Source organism: Scomber scombrus, chromosome 15 (genome assembly GCF_963691925.1).
Source record: "Scomber scombrus chromosome 15, fScoSco1.1, whole genome shotgun sequence".
Taxonomy (NCBI): domain Eukaryota; kingdom Metazoa; phylum Chordata; class Actinopteri; order Scombriformes; family Scombridae; genus Scomber; species Scomber scombrus.
In genome coordinates, this window is record NC_084984.1 from 24,554,569 (window position 1) to 24,574,755 (window position 20,187).

Genomic DNA, 20,187 nt, shown 5'->3' on the forward strand with positions numbered 1-20,187 from the left:
AGGGACTGTACATAAAACATTGGGGCTCGGTTCAAACCTTAAACTTCAGAAAACAACGTAATACCTTCGGGCAGACGATATAGAGTCCCTAACTGCAAACTCAACCGTTTTAAGAATTTATTTGTTCCTACCTCCATCAAATTCCTAAACAATGCTGCTTAAGGCCGAAGATTGCGCAATCATTTTATAGTGCTTTTAATATGGCGATCTTTTAGCATGTGTTTTTCCCATTGGTGTATGTATGTGTTGGGTGTAATATTATGGGATATGTGCAATACGGTTATGTAATTGTTGTTGGGATGTTAAGGCTGGTGATGTTTTGTTTGTTGTCATTGTGGCTGTCAAGGCATTTATGGCGCAGTTGCTGAGTCCAAGACAAATTTCCCTAAGCGGGACAATAAAGTATAAAGTATAGTATAAATGGAAAAAAACGCTTGTAGTTTTTCTTTTAAGTGTATTATGTCTTTTATTTTCTATTGTGTTTTATTTCCATATCCTTGGAGGCGGTGGGTTGGGTTAAGACTCTTTGAGTGTGAGTAAACATCTGTCCAAGTTTTCCTTTGTACCAAATATAATTTAATAAACAAATAGTGCTAGAATATCTTCCCCAAGCTGCTTAATATTTCTCACCCTTTTGTCTTCTATTGTACATCATTTAGTTTCTATGTGAAAGTTATTAATCCGTTGAAATTTTCCAATTTGTTTGTGCAGGTTTAGTTTATTTAATGGTAAAAATGAATTGTACCAACTCAGTAGTGTTATATTACTTATATTATTATTGATCTAATATTTAATAATTCTATATATCTAATAATTTATACTACTGTTGAAGGGAGATATTGCAGGAATTGTGTTATATTTGTTCTCTTGGTGTGACAGTTTAAAAAAAAAAAAGTGGGAAAAAAGTGAAAAATAATGTCCAATAGTTTGTGTACAGTCCCTAAATTAAATATGGTGCATTAGTGTTGAGTATTTCAACTTGGATATCTATCGAAATCTAAAGGTAACAAAGTGCATTTTACTATCTATTGCTAATTAGACTCACTTGGCTAATGACTGCAATAAAAAAGTTTAATTCAAGTTTAAATAATACTGAAAAAAAACATTTAAACTAATAAAATATCCAGCATGCTGTCATTCATCCATGCATCTAATGTGTCACATCTGAACTGTTCTCTGAAGTCTGAGCCGTGTGATTGATTTTCTCCCCCCCCCCCAAAAAACAAAAAATTAAAAGGTATTAAGGTGAGGGATAAAGGGTCACAGGTCCTGCTCATGCATCTGCTGCTGCATCTTCTGGAGCATCTGCTGCATCCTCCTCAGCTGCAGAGACGACGACACAACAGAGAAATGAAAAAGAGAAGAAGAGAAGAAAGGAAAGGAAGAGAGTTGGTTACATAACAACACATATGGGTCATCAATTCACATCAGAGTCCGTTATGTAATAGCTGCTTCGATGTATTATTCACTCTCCGAGGTTTAGAAGACTCCCTGTCTTGTTTCTTATTTCTTCACTCACTTCGTCATCTTTCATTTTGATGAGTTTCTCTGTCTCCGCGTCGGGTGTGGCGGCCAGCGGCAGGATCGGGATGGGACTCTCCACCCGCTTATCTGCGTTCATCTTACTGCAACAGATCAGATCACACAGAGACACTTCAGCTTCCCCCTGCAGCATGGAAATCAAGCTGCAGTGACAGGTAACAGGGAACAGGTATTCCTCATAGCCCTCACATACTGTAGCCCCTTCATAAAGATAAGTCTCTACAAAATCATCCATCAGTCACACATAAACAGCAGGATTGATCCTTAATGTTTTGTCAGTTTTGACACTTCCCATTCATGGAGAAATAAACATGAGCTATATTAAATGTGAAGAATGCAACAGTATTTTTTAAAATTAAATATGGGTCAAACACTGCAAAAATATGTATCAGCTGCACTCAGGTTTTTTTTTTTTTAAGAAGTTGAAATATTCCCCTTTTGTATATTCTGGAGCACATTTGGAGAAAAGTCATAGGGGTAATTTCAGGCTAAAAGTCAGAAGTATTTAGGGTGTTTTTACTGCTCTCAAATGTAAAAAAATGGGTCAAATTTGATCCTCAACAGTCGAGTTTCTCCGCTCCCATGACATCCCGGTGGATATAGCCAGGCGTCCCGGCTCTCCGTGGATAACCATCCCTGAGGGAAGGCGACGAAGACGGCGCAGGGAGAGGAGGCAGAAGAGAGGCTGCAGAGCAGGGGTGCTGGTGAGACTACGGAGGCGGCCACACAAACCGCTTCCCAGCATCTTCCTCACCAATGCAAGATCCCTCTCCAACAAGATGGATGAACTGAAGCTACAGGTTGCCACAAACAACATTGTGAAGAACAGCTGCATTCTGCTTTTCACAGAGACCTGGCTTCATTCATCCATTCCAGATGCATTTATTGAATTAGCGGGCTTCACAGTACACCGTCATGACAGGACTAGGGACTCTGGTAAGAGCAGAGGAGGGGGGTTATACATGTATGTGAACTACAGTTGGTGTACCAACACTAAGCCTGTCGCCAGTTATTGCTCCCCGGACCTGGAGTATGTAACTCTTAAATGCAGGCCCATATATCTACCTCGGGAGTTTATTGTTGTCATGGTAACAGCTGTTTACATTCCACCGGATGCAAATGCTAACTCGGCCCTGGGACATTTACACGACATCGTTAACTGTCAGCAGAGTATGTATCCTGAGGCTGTTCACATCATTGCAGGTGCATGCTGAGGGCTGTGAACCCGAGGAAAGCTGCAGGACCTGACGGCGTCTCTGGACGGGTGATGAGGGACTGTGCGGACCAGCTGGCTGGAGTCTTTAGCAAGATCTTTAACCAGTCACTGTCTCAGTCTGCCGTCCCTTCCTGCCTGAAGTCCTCCACAATTGTCCCACTCCCGAAGAAGAACAACACCAGCAGCCTGAGTGATTACCGACCAGTAGCTCTTACACCTGTCATTATGAAGTGCTTTGAGAAACTGGTCCGGAAGCAACAGCATCATTAAGTTCGCTGATGATACCACTGTGGTGGGGCTCATCTCTGGGGGGGATGAGTCTGCATATCGGGACGAAGTGGAGCAGTTGTCAGTGTTGTGCACAGAAAACAACATGGCACTGAACACTACCAAGACAAAGGAGCTGGTCATAGACTACAGGAGAAATAAAACGGACACTCTGCCCCTGCTCATTGGCGGGGACTGTGTGGAGAGGGTCACAGACTTCCGGTTTCTGGGCGTTCACATAGAGGATGACCTGACCTGGAGCATCAACACCACTGCTATCATTAAGAAGGCAAAGCAGAGATTGTACTTCCTGAGAGTACTCAGGAATAACCAACTCTCACAAAAACTGCTTGTGTCCTTTTATTGTTGCTCCATTGAGAGCATTTTGACCTACTGCATGTGTGTGTGGTTCTCTAGCTGCACAGTTGCAGAGAGGATAGCGCTCCAGAGGGTCATCACCACAGCCCAGTAGATTATCGGCTGCCCTCTCCCCTCCCTGAAAGGTCTGTACAGTTCCCGCTGTTTCAGGAAAGCTCGCCATATTCTCAGGGACTCATCTCACCCAGGACACTCGCTGTTTGAGCTGCTGCCCTCAGGCAAACGCTACAGGACATTGAGAGTACACACAAATAGATTACACAACAGATTTTACGCTAAAGCCATAAATGCACTAAACTGCATTAAATAATGGCAATTATTTATTTATTTTTGTTTCTGCACTTTAAAGACGGCATCTCAATTTCGTTGTGTTTTGTACAATGACAATAAAGACTTTCTATTCTATTATATATATATTTTATTCTATATGTAAAGGCTAAACTGTGAGCAGAGACTATTTTAAACACTAAATCTATGTTTTGTATGTCGACTGCTAAATAGAAACCTTTTTTAAAATGATTCTGATGGCATTTGTAGACAAAAAATTAGACAATACAGGAAATTATTGCAGAAGTCATGTGTTGATTATAACTACTAATGTCACTCCCACACTAACACTAAAGGGCACCAACATCAGAAATGTTCAAATTTCACACATAGTGGGAAGTGGCAGTAAGTTTAGTAGTCCCATTAAATAAGCTCTTCCTGATTTGTTTCCACTCTAAAATGACTCTGAATATCGTCGTCTACTGGCTGCTAAACTCCAGATGAGAGAAGAGAGGAGCTGGTAAAAACTACAAAACCACACTTAGTCAGGACTTATTCTGTTTTTCAATAAAGAGGTAATTTACCCAGCAAAAAAAACCCTAACCCTAACTGTTATAATAAAATAATATTTCAGGTTGTTGACATTTTAACGGTCAAGCAGAAACCTCCATCATATCAGAGATGGATGACACTCAACTCACACTTAATAAAAGGTCAATATGAGCCCCAAGTTATAACAAAACAACACATGTACTCACACACACTTACCCTTTCACACACACTTACCCTTTCACACACACTTACCCTTTCACACACACTTACCCTTTCACACACACACACACACACACACACACACACACACACACACACACACACACACACACACACCTGGTCATGGTCTGGATGCACTGAGCTCTGTAGTTCTCATAGTGACAGTCGCTGGTGAGATCCTTCAGGTCGTGCATGTGGCTCCTTATCAGCATCGTCCTCAGCTTCACGAAGTCGCAGTGGGACGGGTTCTCCACTGCACACACACACACACACACACACCGGAATATTAGCGTTGTCATGGTAACGGGAGATTGATAGACAGATGCAGAGTTCAGTTTTAGTTTTAGTCTCGTACCCTCCACGATGCCCCAGGGGTAAAGCCTCCCTCTCACTCGCTGACCTCGGGCCTCTACCACGGTGTTGCTGCCGATCACTGCGAACGGAAAACTCTCCTACATCACAAAAAACCAGACAAAGAGACACAGGAAGCACTCGTTTAAAGATCATTTAAAGAAGGAACGTATCGTGCACATTTACAGGTTTGCATTTACAGTCTGGAGTTCTGCTGGAATAAATCTCTATAAACAGATATCTGAAAAAACACAATCTGAAGGCAACAGGATGAAATTGTGTTATCGGAAGCCATCTGGTTTCTTTTTTATAAATGACAGGAAATCATGAAAAACATAACTTTAATTAACCTTTGTGTCGTCCTCCAGGGTCAAATTGACAGTTTTGACTGTTCCTTCTTTCCTCCCTTACTTCCGTCCTTCCTTCCGTCTGACCTTCCTCCCTCCTTCTCTTTCTTTCCTTCCTCTCTCTTTCTTCTCTTTCTTCCCTCCTTCTTTCCTTCCCTCCTTCCTTTCTTTCCTTCCTCCCTCCCTCCTCTCTTTCTTTCCTCCGTCCTACCTTATCATGTATAAATGTGATAGTTTTTAGATTACAAATGTGGCATTAAACTGATATATAATAGATTTAGTGGTGAAAGTATTTAAAACTGCATTTTGAGAGACAAAATGTACAGAAAATATGACTAAACATTTAAAGAAATTACTTAAATTACTCATTTTCTTTGGTGGCTTTCCAATAAGATGTCTGATGTGATGTTGGAAGTATTAAAATCCTGGCTTTGGCCTTGCAGTTGCTCAAATTTATGTAAACCCACATATCATATTTATAGGTTTAAATTGACTCGTTGTATAAAATCTTAATTAGGGCTGTAACTAATAACTATGTTCGTTATCAATTAACATCAACTACTCAAATACCTTGTTATGTCCAACAACCAAAAGATATTCAGTTTACTAAAGAAACCAGCAAATATTCACATTTGGGAAGCTGGAATCAGAACATTTGTATTTTATTTTGATTATTAAAATAGTTGGCGATTAATTTTATGTCAATGGACTAATCGGTTGCAGATCCAATCTTCATCTGTAGACTAACTATAACTACAACTGTCAGATAAATGTAGTATAAATATACAATAGTAGAAAACTGTAACACACAAGGACAGTACAAGCATCTTCTAACATGCGGCTGCATGAATCAGACTCACCTTCAGCTCTTTGTCCTGCTGCTTGAAGTCCTCGTCCTCGTCTTCGTCAGAGTCACCGAACTGGTAGATCTTTATGCCGTACTTATCTATCTCTTCCCTCAGCTAAGAAGACAAAACACACACACACACACACACACACACGCATATACACAAGAGAGACGGGATGGATAACAATAGAAACACACACTCATCCTCCCACTGAGAGCTAAATTTGAACAGGAAGTCAGTGCCCTGTATGAAAGCTTTAAAACGTACACGTCTGACTCATCCAGCAGTACACTGAGCCGAGATGAACCCAAATCTGTTGCAGTGTTTAATTCTTATTTCCATACTCTAACACTCAACATTGTACCAATTAATCCAGAATGTCAATATATGTATATTTATATAAGGTAAAGGTATTTTATTTATCTCTGAATTTAACCTACACTAAGCAGTGGGCAGCCGTAAGTTATATATAATTTAAAGCCACCACAAAAAAACACTTGGTTAGGATTAAGGTTAAAACTGTAAAATGTGGTAAAAATGTCCCGTTTAAAGGCACTTAAATGACTAAATGATGGTCAAAAAGGTTGTTTGGTTGGTGGTCTTGTCACAGCCCCTTTGGATGTCTTTTAGGGCCTGTGCTGGTCACTCGGGTGTCTCTCTTTCTCTCTGTCTCTGTCTCTGTCTCTCTCTCTGTCTGTCTCTCTCTCCTCAGATCCTGAGCTGATTGGAGCACGGGGCTCTGATTAGATGCAACTCAGTACACCTGGCCAATGTCCTGTGGGGTGGTGATTAAAGCCGAGTCTCTCTCATTTGGTCGGTCTCGCTCCCTGAGGACAGCAGCGCATTTTTTTCCTTGTTGGCGTTACTCTTTTGTTCAGTTATTCTTTTGTTGCACATTCAGTTTAGTTTTTAGGATTATTGTAATAAATTAAATATTTATTTGGTATCTTTTAAACCGTGTGCTTCCTCCTATTTTGATACGGCCTTTGAGCCAGGTCGTGTCAGTCTTGAACAATGCTTTTCTGCTGCTTGTGCAATTTTTTTGCCAACAAACTATCAATCAATACACCTCCTAATAATCAGGAACAATGACCTCATAATAAATAAAATAAAGTCATATTTATATTGATGCCATCCGAAGTGCGTCAATTCCCGCCGTCACTTAAATTCAGTGGCGTGAAATGAGACACAAAAGGCTCAAAATGTGTTGTGATAACATGTTAAATGACTTAAAGGTGCACTGTGTAGAATTTAGTGACATCTATCGGAACAAACTTGGCAGACATTGAATATAACATATTTATAAGTATGTTTTAATTAGTGGTGAATCACAAAAAATAAGAATTTATGTTTTTTCATTACCTTAGTATGAGTCCTTTACATCATAGGGGAGCAGGCAGAACGGAAAAACCAAATATTGGCTCTAGAGAGGGACTTATTGTGTTTTTTATGATTTTTGTGACCATTGTAGGTTCTGCTTCTCCTCCTTACTTGGAAAGGGAGGAAGTCGGGTATTCAACTGGTTGCAATCTGCAACCTCACCACTAGATGGCACTAAATCCTACACTGCACCTTTAAGAATTTGGCGCCATTTGATGAGACCAGGCTGGACACACACACAAAATAAATATATTTAAGACCAATCATATTCTTACTAGAGTTAGTTTGTCATTTATTTTTAGCTACTGGATATATTGCCATGAAAATGTAATGAGACATTAATGTTCCCTAGACAATGTATTTGTATTACTTTGGTGAACTTTAAATTTGTCCAGTACCACAGCTGCACTTTGCGTTTAGTGCATGCTAACGTGCTAAACTAAGATGGTGAACAAGGTAAACATAATACCTGCTGCACATGAACATGTTAGGATGTAAGCAGGTTAGCATTTTGCAACGTACAGCCCAGGCAGGGAGTTCCGGTCCTCTGAAATGATGCCAACACGGAAGCAACTTAAAACTGCATTCTATCAAAAGGCCACCAGGGGGTTTTGGTGTCAAAAGGACTTCCGTCTCTATACAAGTCAACGGAGAATTCACCAACTTCTCACTTGATTTCTAACCTCAGTAAACATTTTCATAATGTGTTTATGTCCTCAATCGCTAGTTTAAAACCTTCTTCAATGCAGTATGATGTTCATTTGTGAAATTTTGGCCTCCTTGATTTTATATTTGACGATAAAGCAGGTTATGCATTAGGGTGTGGCTACGTCGTGATTGACAGGTTGATTGGTTCACAGGTTCAGGAGGGCGGACAGATAGACTGCAGGAAATAGCCATGAACTTGTTTCACACAGACAGTTTTGTGGTTATAGTTAGTCGTAACAGCTAACTTGGTTAGCATCACCAGGTTGCCGGTGTAGACTGTGGTAGATCCAGCCCTCGCAACCTCCCCTGCTCCTTCCTCTTGCTCCTCCTGATGCCCATATAAGTAGAATCCGTGTTTTTATTTTTCCCGGCATGCACCTGAAATTTTCAAGATGGCGCTGCTCAGATCCGAAACTATTGGCCTCCGAGCAGCAGTCTACAAACCAATGGGTGACGTCACAGATGTTACGTACATTTCTTATATACAGTCTATGGTTAGGATGTAAGCATGTTAGCATTTTGCAACGTACAGCCTCACAGAGCTGCAAGCATTACTTGAATACCGAGCAGCATAAAAAGGTGCAGTGAGAGATGAAGGTCAAAATCATAAAATATATTTGGGTGTAGCAGTCAGCATTGTTGGTTATGGATTATTTATGAGATCTACATGTGAGATATTTAAGGTCTTACCCGCTCTTTGAGTTTCTTTATCTCGGTGGGTGTGAGGCAGTCCGCTTTAGAGATGAGAGGAACCACGTTAACTTTATCCTGAAGAGCTTTCATGAACTCGATATCAACCGGACGAAGCCTTCGGGAGGAGATGAACTTTACTCAACATTTTAATATATGCATTTACATAAATACTGTGTGTGTAATACTGCAGTGAGTTTATTACCCGTGTCCAAACGGAGGTATGAAGTAGAGGCAGCAGTGAACTCTGTTGTCCAGGATGTTCTTCCTGTTGAGTCCGCTCTCGTCTCTGAAATACTGCTCAAACTGCTGATTAATGTAGTCTGTGACGGGCATCCAACTACAAAACACAAGCATGTATGTGTAAGATAAGAAGATCAATATCAGTCTGGTGTATGTACGTTAAATATGGAGCGAGCACCCGAAGGAGATCAGGTTAGCTTAGCATGAAGAATGAAACGGCTAGCTTTAATCTGTCTGAAGTAGAGTTATCTAAAAATTAGCCAAAACATGTTAAAGCTTCCTGCATATATGATGTCACTTCCTGGTGTGACTTTTTAGTGATGAGAATTTCGTCTCTTTTCAGTGAGCCAGATCATTTGGCTCAGTTCGGCTATTTCGCCCCCAAACGGCTCTTCATTAATTACGACTTCTGGCTTTTATAATTCAGTCAAATTTAACATTTGTTCCACCTATGATTGGTGTGTGTGCACTAAATTATTCAGTGCAATTATGCTAGACTTAATAATTTCCAGATTCCTATCATTTTTAAATTATGTTTAGTATAAAAATATTAATGTAAAACACCAGACACTATTACAACTGCATTTAATAGTTTATTTATGTTAAATGTTCTAAATTTGATTTTTTTTTTTTTAAACTATCCAAAACAAACACCAAATCAAATCACACTAAAAATGGTTAATGTTACATAAATTATGTGCAAAACAGCAGCATCAAACCGTTTTAAAGGTGGAACAGTGTAAGACTGGCTTTAGGGTAGATTGGCATTAAGAAAGACACTAAGTAAGTGTCTCAGCTTAGAGGGGCTGATCTAGTTACTTCCCTCTGTTATTATCTGTCCTTAATATTCCATGTTGTAAATTAGATAGAAGAAAATATTAAAAACCATTACAATCTGAGTCTACTGGCAGCAGATATCAGATCCGCCACATGGCCTTCGTCTGTTTTAACTGTTCCTTTATTCCTCCCTTCCTTCCTTTCCGTCTGTCCTTCCTCCATCCTTCTCTCTTTATTTCCTTACTCTCTCTTTCCTCCATCCCCCTTTGTTCCATCCTTCTGTCCTTCCTTCCTTCCTCCCTTCCTTCTTTCCTCCCTCCCTCCTTCTCTCTTTCTTTCCTTCCTCTTTCCTCCCTTCCTTCTTTCCTTCCTCCATCCCCCTTTCTTCCATCCTTCCTTCCTTCCTCCGTTCCTTCTTTCCTCCCTCCCTCCTTCTCTCTTTCTTTCCTCCCCCCTACCTTCCTCCCTCCCTTCTTTCCTCTGTCCGTCTTTCCTTCCTTCCTCCCTTCCTCTTTTCCTTTTTTCCCTCCCTCCCTCCTTCTTTCCTCCCTCCCTCCTACCTTCCTTCTTTCCTTCGTCCTTCCTCCCTCCTTTCCTTCCTTCTTCCTCCCTTCCTTCCTCGAGGATAACAGGAGGGTTAAATTTTTTGTGTGTGCCTTTCTTCTTAGTGAATTATTACAATTAACAACAACAACAACAACAACAACAACAACAACAAAAAGCAGGTCGTCCATGGGAGCCGACTTGGTCACAACCGACACATGACTAGTAATTTTACAGCACAAGAGGCTCTACCATCACCCTGATCCATATAATAATACCAGCCCTTTAAAGATGTGTGTCTGTCTTTAGTAGATATAGACAGTAATGAAGTCAGAAAGTTACATTGTAACTAACACATTGTTAGTTTTGGTCTTTTAATGATATGTGCTTACAATAAGAAAAACATAGACTAACATCAGTCTAATCCTTTAAAAATTATAGTTCCTAACACTGTTTACTGCAAACAAAGAACCCTTGCTTGCTCTAGAGTGTTAGTGCTGGTAAGAGCTTGGTGGGCTGTTGTTGCAGTTTCTTTTATCTAGATGTTGAATAGAATAAGTGGAGAGTCTTTTTTATTCGTATGTGGGTGAGAGACACAGCTGAAAACACAGGGTTAGATAAGTGTTACTGTATGTAAGGGGGGAGTTATTTCCCTCAATGCCTCGATCACAAAGTGAAAGCTTACCACTCTGTGTTGTTGACAGCGTCTCCAAAACCGGGAGTGTCCACAATCGTGAGTTTCAGTTTCACTCCTTTCTCCTCGATGTCCACTGTGTGCTTTGTGATCTCCACAGTCTGACTGATGCGCTCTTCAAAAGACAGAGGAAACAAACATGTCATTAAATCTGAACCGCGATCGTAGAGATATGAGAAGGTAGAAGGCTCAGAGAAGTCTGACTGACAGCTGACTCACCTTCAGCATTGAGCAGCTTTCTGTCTTTATGCAGATCGGTGAGGAACAAGCTGTTCACCAAGGTGGATTTACCGAGGCCGGACTCACCTGTAACACAAAGGAAAAGACCGTTTTCAGTATTGTTTGGATGCTTTTAGTCAATATTCATAACTCTGATTAACCCTTACAAACTGTGTGAATCAAATTTGACCCATTTTGACATATAACAGCTTGTAAAAACACCCCAAATGACTTTTCCTAAAGTGGCCCAAAATACACAAAAATGAAAATATCTTGTTCTACTTTTGTATAGATGCTACAAATATTTGTACATTGAGGCTGTTCTGGGTCAAATTATCTCAGTATCTTTTGACATGTGTTTTAGTGAAATGAATAGTTAATAGTTTTAATAAGATAGTAGTTATGAGGATTTCTTTTTATGATGTAGCAGTGAAGACTGGTGGCTCTAATGGTTATACAATAAACCCCACAGTTCCATAAAGTTCTGCTCATTTTCACTTTACATATAAAATAACATTTCAATCATTATTGCTATGTTATATTTTCATGTCTTAGGTAAAATAGGACATGATATTGTGTGATAGGAGCTGTTTAGTGGTGTAAAAGCTAAAAAATACACTCTCTCTGCTCTCTGAGACATTAATCAAGGTTTAATCACATTTATTGATCAGTCAGATCGACTATTAATGCTTTCTAAACACATCTGTGGTTCAACATTTGGTATAGACACTTTTTATGTGGAGAACAAACTGCGGGGATAGAATATGAACAGTATGTAAGGGTTAAGCTCGTAGGTTTTTTATAAGAAATGAACTCCAAAGTTTTAAGTTGAAGATACAGGACAGTGCAAATGTTTAGAGTCTGTTATTACACCGATTAATGTAATGTGCTTTTGCTACCACTAGGTGGCACAAAAAGGTATGAATGAGGACAAGGTCAAAGTTAAGCAGAATGAAGTGATATGAGGATGTAGGGTTGCAGGAGGTTAAATCTAACCTCCAAGCACGTTTTGTTAATAGCATCCAAACAGGTTTATTTAGAAGACAATAACATTTTAATTTCATGTAAATGTAGAAAAACTGTACTGTAAGGCAAGGCAGCTTTATTTATAAAACAAAATATTAAACAGTAAAAATTGGAAACATTAAAACATACAATTAAAAACTAGAAAACCCAAAAATATTAAAAAGAAAACAGCAAAGAAAACAAAAAGCTAGACTAAAGACTGCAGCACAAGAAGAATATTTCCTGCCTTCTACATTGATCGTTAGCCGATGAGGAAGCTAACGTTTTGCCAGGCAGGTTAGCTTCTGCCTCAGTTCATCATCATAGTTATAAGACCATAATAATAAGATCCTTTACAGAGTTTATCATTTAAAACAATTCAGCTGGTAACATCGGAAAGTTTTCAGCCAACTCATGGTGTTAGCGTAAATTAGCTAGCTAGCAACAGCTGATAAAATTGGCTAACGTAATTTTAGGCGAAAAAATCAGCCAGAAATTAAGTTGTTTTTCTCTACATCTGTTTGAAATCAGGGACCCATTGTTTCACAGCAAATCTGCCACCGTTATCACTGCTTACTGAATAAAATAACTTTTTTTTATGTTGTTGAGTAAAAACTAATGTCCAGTCTATAAACAGCACACATACACATTGTTGTTGTTGTGCTCCACCAACACTCAGACACATTCAGATCTAATTTCAGCGGCCAGACTCAGACACACTCTTAGAAATTTAATTTGACTCAGATATCACATCGATGTTTTTTATTTTATTTATTTTATTTTATTTATTTTTTGCTTTCCAGACGTAATAAAAAACATGATATCCCACAAATGGGACTTTGGACGCAAGTCTGAACATAAAGCTTTGATCCTTCCACTGATTATAAGAAATTAGGTCACAAAACGTAAAAATCAATCCAGCTCTCATTGTAATGGAGAACTTAATGGGGTCAAAACTGTTTAAAAAGATGCGTGTGCCCTGAGCGCGTTTAATGGGTTTAAAGTGTAATTAAATATGTTGGGGCTTTGGAGCTTTTGTTACTTACATTCAGTGATCAGTATGTACATATTCACACCAAGAAAGTGCTATTTATTTAATAGTAATTAAAGGGGTGGGAGAAGGTTGCAGAAGGTTGATTATGGACTCATGTATGGGGGTGCAAAAGTGACACAGGAAATAAATTATCAAATAATAAATAGATTAATTAATTAAATAAAAAAAATAAATACCTACATTTCAAATTTGTCAAGAAAACAAAAAAATAAAATTTGCCAAAATAAATAAATAGTGACACAGGAAATAAATGAACAAATAAAAAAATAGATTAAAAAAATAGATAAATAAATACATACAAAAAAACAAATAAAAAGTTGCAAAAAATAAATTAGTGTGAAATAATTAAATTATAATAATGTATATTTTGGTATTTTCTTCATTTATTTACACTTTTTAATTTCATTATTTATTTAAGTATTACATTTATTCTATTGAACAGATTTCTAATACATATATATAATAATTTGTATAGTACATGTGGAAATAAATTAAGAAATTTGAAAAAAATTATAATGAATAACATATTTACTTAATTATTGTTTTTGGCTAAATTAAGATGAGTTTCTCTACCTTTAATACATTTTTAATTATACAGTTATGTGTTTGTGTGTATGTATTAATTATTTAATTAATTGATTTATTTATTTATTTTGAGTGTCATGTTTGAGCCTCCATACAGAAGCTCATACACATTTGACACACATTATTTATTATTTATTTTATTTTTATATTTTATATATAACAGATTTTTAATAAAAGTATATAATAATTTGTGTAGTAAATGTGGAAATAAATAAATATTAAACATTTAAAAATAATAACTAATAACATAACTTTTATTTACTTATTTATTCTGTATGTATTAATTAATTAATTTATTTTCAGTGTCATGTTTGAGCCTCAATACACACATTCAGAGTTAATTAAAAACCCAGAGTAGTGACGTAGCAGCGTTTCATCTCAGCTGATCATCTCGTCTCACCTGCCACCAGGAGAGTGAAGTCAAATCCTTTCTTCACCGACTTCCTGTGCACCTGGTTGGGCAGCGTCGCAAAACCAACGTAATCTTTTTCCTGGAAACACAAAATAAATAAGTAAATAACTAACAGAGTGAGATGTGAGATGTTAGAGGCTCAGCAGCAGCCAGAGAGTTGGGTCAGATCTTCCCTCAGTCGCTGTGTTAGTAGGACATTTCCCATGATTCCCTCTTAATGTTTTATTAAAGCGTGGCCTGCAGTTCGGCTCCCAGAGTATTCATAATACAGTATGGCAGGCAGCCACGGACACAAGAGGAAGGGGGGAGGGGGCGTGTTCAGTGACCGTGATGATGCAGAAGCAGAAAGAAAAGCTGGAGGAAAAAGGGCTAAAACTAACCTTCATTCTCATTACTGATGAATCTGCCACCTGCCTTTTCTATTAATCTATTAAAAACTGAGTCGTATTATCAATAAAATGTCTGTAAAATGCTCTTCATAAGTTCTTTAGATGTCTTATCTTGTCCACAGCTCAGACAACACTTCATTATTATTGTTAAGAAAAACTGATGTAATTCTTTGGTTCTGGCTCCGTAAATGTGAATATTTTGGGTAGAAGACAAAATAAGACCATTTTAGGATGTCATCTTGGGCTTTGGGAAGATTTTTCACCATTTTCTGACATTTTATAGACAAAATAAGTAATGAATTAATCGAGAAAATAAAAAAGGCATTAATCAGCAGATGCAAATAATCATAACTTGCAGCTCTTATTCAGTTTACCGTCACAGAAGAGACAGAAAACCAGCGTGTTCAGTGACCGTGATGATGCAGAAGCATAAATGTGCAGCTGAGAAGAGACGAAGAGAGGGAGAGCTGGAGGAAAAAGGGCTGAAACTAACCTTCATTCTTTATTAATCTGCCATCTACTTTGTCTATTAATCTATTAATTTATCAGTTGTATTATCAATAAAATGTCTGTAAAATGTCCTTTATAATTTCCCACAGCATAAGTTTACTTGTTAGGATGTCTTATTATCTCCAATCAACAGTCAACAGCTTAAATATTCAGTTTAGAGCATAAACACAGTTTCATAAACTGATTGGACTGAATTAGATATTTGAGGATGTTTATCTTGATCTCTGGGAAATGAACGGACAGTTTTTCATTATTTGTTGGACGCTGGTCAACGAGGAGACAAACAGGAAAGAAAGGGAGGAAGAGAGAGAGAGAGAGAAAGGTATGACAGGCAAGAAAGTTCCTGACTGGAATCGAATCCAGTGTTTGACTTTTTAAAGACTAAATATGAATCAATTAATAGAAAAAATAAGTTGATAATGATAATAATGGTTACCTGCAGCCCTAATCTGATTCTTTTTCAGTTCTTTAATTAATCCACTGACTGCAGACTGGTTTAATAACTCCTCCCATGATGCATTTCAGCCTGAGGATATAGCAGAGTGCTTTAGCTGGACTACTTAGAGAGTTCTGCATAAAGGTCAGTGATAAATAAGTGTTGGCAAGATGAGCAATTCAAAAATCAGTTAAAACTAGTTTTAAAAGCAGCATCAGGTTTGTTCAAATGTACATTTAGTATTTTTGTTGGTTTTATATAATTTGAAATGACATTTGCACCATTTTTTACCAAAAGTAAGACTGAATGCTCCTGAAAATGTCAAATGGTGTAACCAAAAAAGAATGATAAATATTACATATTTTATCCACCTAGAAAGGAAGAAAGAAAGAAAGAAAGAACAAGTAGGAGGAAAAGGAAAGAAAGAAGGAAAGAGGAGGAAGAAGAGAAAGAAAGAACAAGTAGGAGGAAAAAGAAAGAAAGAAGGAAAGAGGAGGAAGAAGAGAAAGAAAGGAGGAATAGGAGAAGGAAAGAAAGAGAAAGAAAGAACAAGTAGGAGAAAAAGGAAGAAAGAAGGAAAGAGGAGGAAGAAGAGAAAGAAAAGAAGGAAGAGGAGAAGGAAAGAAAGAAAGAAAGAAAGAACAAGTAGGAGGAAAAAGAAAGAAAGAAGGAAAGAGGAGGAAGAAGAGAGAGAAAGAACATGAAGTTGGAGGAGGAAAGAAAGATAAAGGAGGAAGAAGAGAAAGAAAGAAAGAAACAAAGAAAGCAGTCAGGTTCCTGATCTCCATGATTCCCCAGATGAAATGTAATATTTAGAACAATTGTATTTCATTACCTTTATTTAATTGTTTTTAAGCAAGTTGAATTATTTGGTACAAAGTTTTTATGGTTACACCACTTAGACATTTTTGCCATAATCCTCTAATATATTCTCTCAAAATGGATTAAAAGCAGAAATTTGATGCTGGGTCCACAAAAAAAGAATGTGTGCAAGTTATTCATACGTTTATTTTCACATTTTAACCCTTTAAATTTAAACTAAACCACATGGACCCCTGTATGTATGTAAGGAGGTGTTGGTGTTTCTTTCTCTTTGGTTTTGTCTCTGGATGTAAGTGACTACTCCCCCCCCCCCCCCCCCCCCCCCCCGTCTCTGTCGCCGCTCTGACTCAGACGCTGCACTGTCGTCCAACAAGACACAAAAAAACCATGAAGATGAAGAGAGAGGAAAAAGAAAATAATTATGAAACTGCTCCGTGGGCTTTTTTGGGGGGATGTAAAGTATCTAAAAATAAAGATGCTCACAGTGAAGGCGGTGATGTTGTAATGACTGTGATGTTTTTTCACCCTTGATCCTCCATAGATTTTGGATCCAAACCAACAATGAACTCATCTACTAACAAGTATTGTGTGTGTATCAAAGTCTGATGTATCTTATTCCTCCTTTAGTGTCTGAAAACTATTAAAATACGTCACAAACACAATATGTTCCTTTATTATAAAGAGTTTGGGCCCATTAACCTTTAACATTTAAACAGCTAGAATCTGAATTTTGTTTTTGTTTTTTGCTTTGAAATTGAAACCATTTTCATTGTGAGTTTTAAATACTGTTTACCTTAATCCTTACATACTGTTCAGGGTCTAATCTGACCCATTTTAACATTTGAGGGGGAAAGAAACACCTTAAAAACTATTTATTTTAGCCATTAATTTAATAACCTTTCCTAAAGTGACCCAGAATATGCAAAAAAAACAAAAAAAAGGAAATATTTCGACTTTCTAAAAAAAATTGTGTGCTCATGTATTCACATTTAATATAATAAATTGAAATTGTTATATTTCTCCATTAATACAAAAAGGCATATTACTCTTTCTCTGCTCTCTGAAAGCTTAATTTAGGATTAATCACCAATTTATTAAAGACTGATGATGATTTATGATCCCAAAATTATATAAACAGACTAATTATAAGGAGATATTGTGAAATATGCCAGTATATTAACAATGTATAAGGGTGTATAACATAAGGGGAAAAGTGCATAAAGTAAATATCAATAATCATTGTTCAGAGTGACTGTGACTCAGCTCGATGCTCCAGCTGTTAGAACCAGTGTTTGCAGATGTGTGCAGATGTTACAAACTACAGGTTTTATACAGTACACGTGAATGCTTCAACTTCCGGGTTTTAATTTACAGCCATGCAATTAAAGCAGGACGCTGTCAATCTTAATCTGTTTTATTTAAACCCAGTGCGTGCGTGCCTGTGTGTGTGTGTGTGTGTGTGTGTGTGTGTGTGTGTGTGTGTGTGTGTGTGTGTGTGTGTGTGTGTGTGTGTGTGTGTGTGTGTGTGTGTGTGTGTGATATGAGACGTTTAATGACAGTCAGGACAAAGCTCTACTGTAATAATACAAATAGAATAAAAGCATTATCATCGTTGTGTGTTCGTGTTGTGCATCTCTCACCTCTCCATCATCTGTGGCGCGAGGAGGCAGCAGTCCGGGTTTTAAGAGAGGAGAGAGAGAGAGAGAGATCAGCAGCATCCAGCGGTGTGCACGAGCAGAAAACAAGGGGATAAAATGAGTAAAACCAGCCTGTTAATCGACGCTTTAATGAAGCATCCAGCTGTTTCTTACCTGACCGGGGCGCGCGGCTCCTGAACCTGCTGCTGCTCGTCATCTTGGACTCACAGTTGGTGGGAAATGCGTCCAAACTGGAGGAAGAGGCGGGTCTGGTCTGGACTGGACTGGTCCCTCTGGTGTCTTTCTTTTTGTTTTGTTTTTTGTAATAAATAAAGATGTGCACAATCTTTTATTAAACCACCACAAGAGGAAGAGGAAGATTCATCCGCTGATATGTGCAGGAATTAATGTAAATGTAAAGAAATGAGCGCGTGGATCATGATTCAGCTGAGGACGCAGACTGATGCTGAGTGTGAGCTGCTTTTATTTTTTTTATTGTGTGTAAAACTGTGTGCAGTTCATGTGAAACACCACAGGGAGGCGCTGTTACTCTGCTACTGCTCCTCCTCCTCATCATTAGTGCTGCAGAGACTCCACAGATGTTCCAGATGTTGCTGCTCGGTGTTTATTGGCTTGGACTTTTTTTTATCTTCTGTACCCTTTATTTCTAAGGTGTTTATATGTAAAGATAGATTAATAAATTAAATTCAAATTGACAGCATACAGTGGGAAAAAGTAGCTTCCGGTGAAAGTGTACTAAAAAGAATAGAATCAACTATAAATAAAACAAAATAGGATAAAATAAATCAATAAAACACTAAATACAGTAAACTGGAATATATAAATGTGCAATAAGCAGAAGTTCCTGAGGTTATATGGCATGACATCACGACCGAAACATGGGATGTTTTGTTATAAATAAAGTACATTGAGTTATTAACTAATATGTTATAGTAATGTTTGGTTTAATGTGTATTAAAACTAATGAATCCTGAAGTTTGAAACCAGTTTGATCAAGTTTATGTTCTTTACAAAGAAAAATCAGATTTAAAATCCATTGAATTTAAAAAATGACACTCATACATTATTAAAATTTTAATTGTTATAGTTTTAAATCTGAAAACCTTTTAATAAAATTGCAAAAAATGACATTTCTAAGATAAGATAAGTTAATATAACCCTTTTTATTATACTGTATATAAAAAAAAATAAGTTAATATAAGCCTTTTTATTTTACTACACGGTCGCCCATAAAGTTGGAATAATTTGGTTTTCAGACACATTCCACTTTTTAATTTCTATTTATACACATAAGTGATCACCTTTGACCAGGTGCAATGAGATTGATCAATACAATTTTGAGAATATTTACCCTTTATCTATCAAGAATAAATCACATTGTCACAATCATTTCATGGAGAGAGGTAAAAAATATTTTATTCCAACTTTATGGGCGACCGTGTATATGTTGTGTGTTTCGGTTGTGACACATTTTGGGAAAAGGAAAAATATTCCAAAAATTTCTGAAAATACAAAGTCAGGATTAAGTGTACAATTACTAGAAATGTAAACTTTAGATATTATATCATTTGTGCACATAAAAAGATTTGGGGAAAAGAAACAAGATTTTTCCAACCATGACTTTGAACCAATACGATAGAAAGACTCATATACAGAATAAACAGTAAATATATATATTTAAACGTTATGTATTATTTAATGTCTATTGTTTAACTTTAGGTTTATTCATGTTGAAAAAAAGTTTGTTTCTGTTTTTATGTTTAATTAAAGGTATTTTCTACTATCTGATTGACACTAGGTGGATATTTTGGGTTAAATATAATAACAGATTAAGATTACTTTGTTTATCCCATAGTCAATTAATTGTTTACAGTCTATCTAAAAACCTAAAAACACACAAAGACGAACAGGATTAGTTACTGATGAAAATATAGATGATTATAATGGAGGTTACATCTGAAGTCAGACCTTTAAGATTTTACTCAGGAGGTTTTTTCCTCATTTTTTAAATATTTAACATGTTACTGAATACATATTGCTGTTTTCAATTCTATGAAATCAATATTTTTGTTTAT

General features: G+C 37.2%; 1 protein-coding gene across 1 annotated transcript; it reads right to left on the reverse strand.

The window, feature by feature from the left end:
• Nucleotides 1–1,260: 1,260 nt before the first annotated feature.
• septin5b (septin 5b) lies at nt 1,261–18,308 on the reverse strand. The gene is made up of 12 exons (XM_062434994.1): nt 18,266–18,308; nt 18,095–18,105; nt 14,286–14,376; nt 11,242–11,328; nt 11,014–11,137; nt 8,971–9,105; nt 8,766–8,883; nt 6,000–6,101; nt 4,797–4,893; nt 4,559–4,694; nt 1,520–1,625; nt 1,261–1,323 (listed from the first exon to the last, which is right to left on the reverse strand). Exons 1-12 carry the CDS (start codon nt 18,306–18,308, stop codon nt 1,261–1,263), a joined length of 1,113 nt encoding a protein of 370 aa, XP_062290978.1.
• Nucleotides 18,309–20,187: the final 1,879 nt, after the last annotated feature.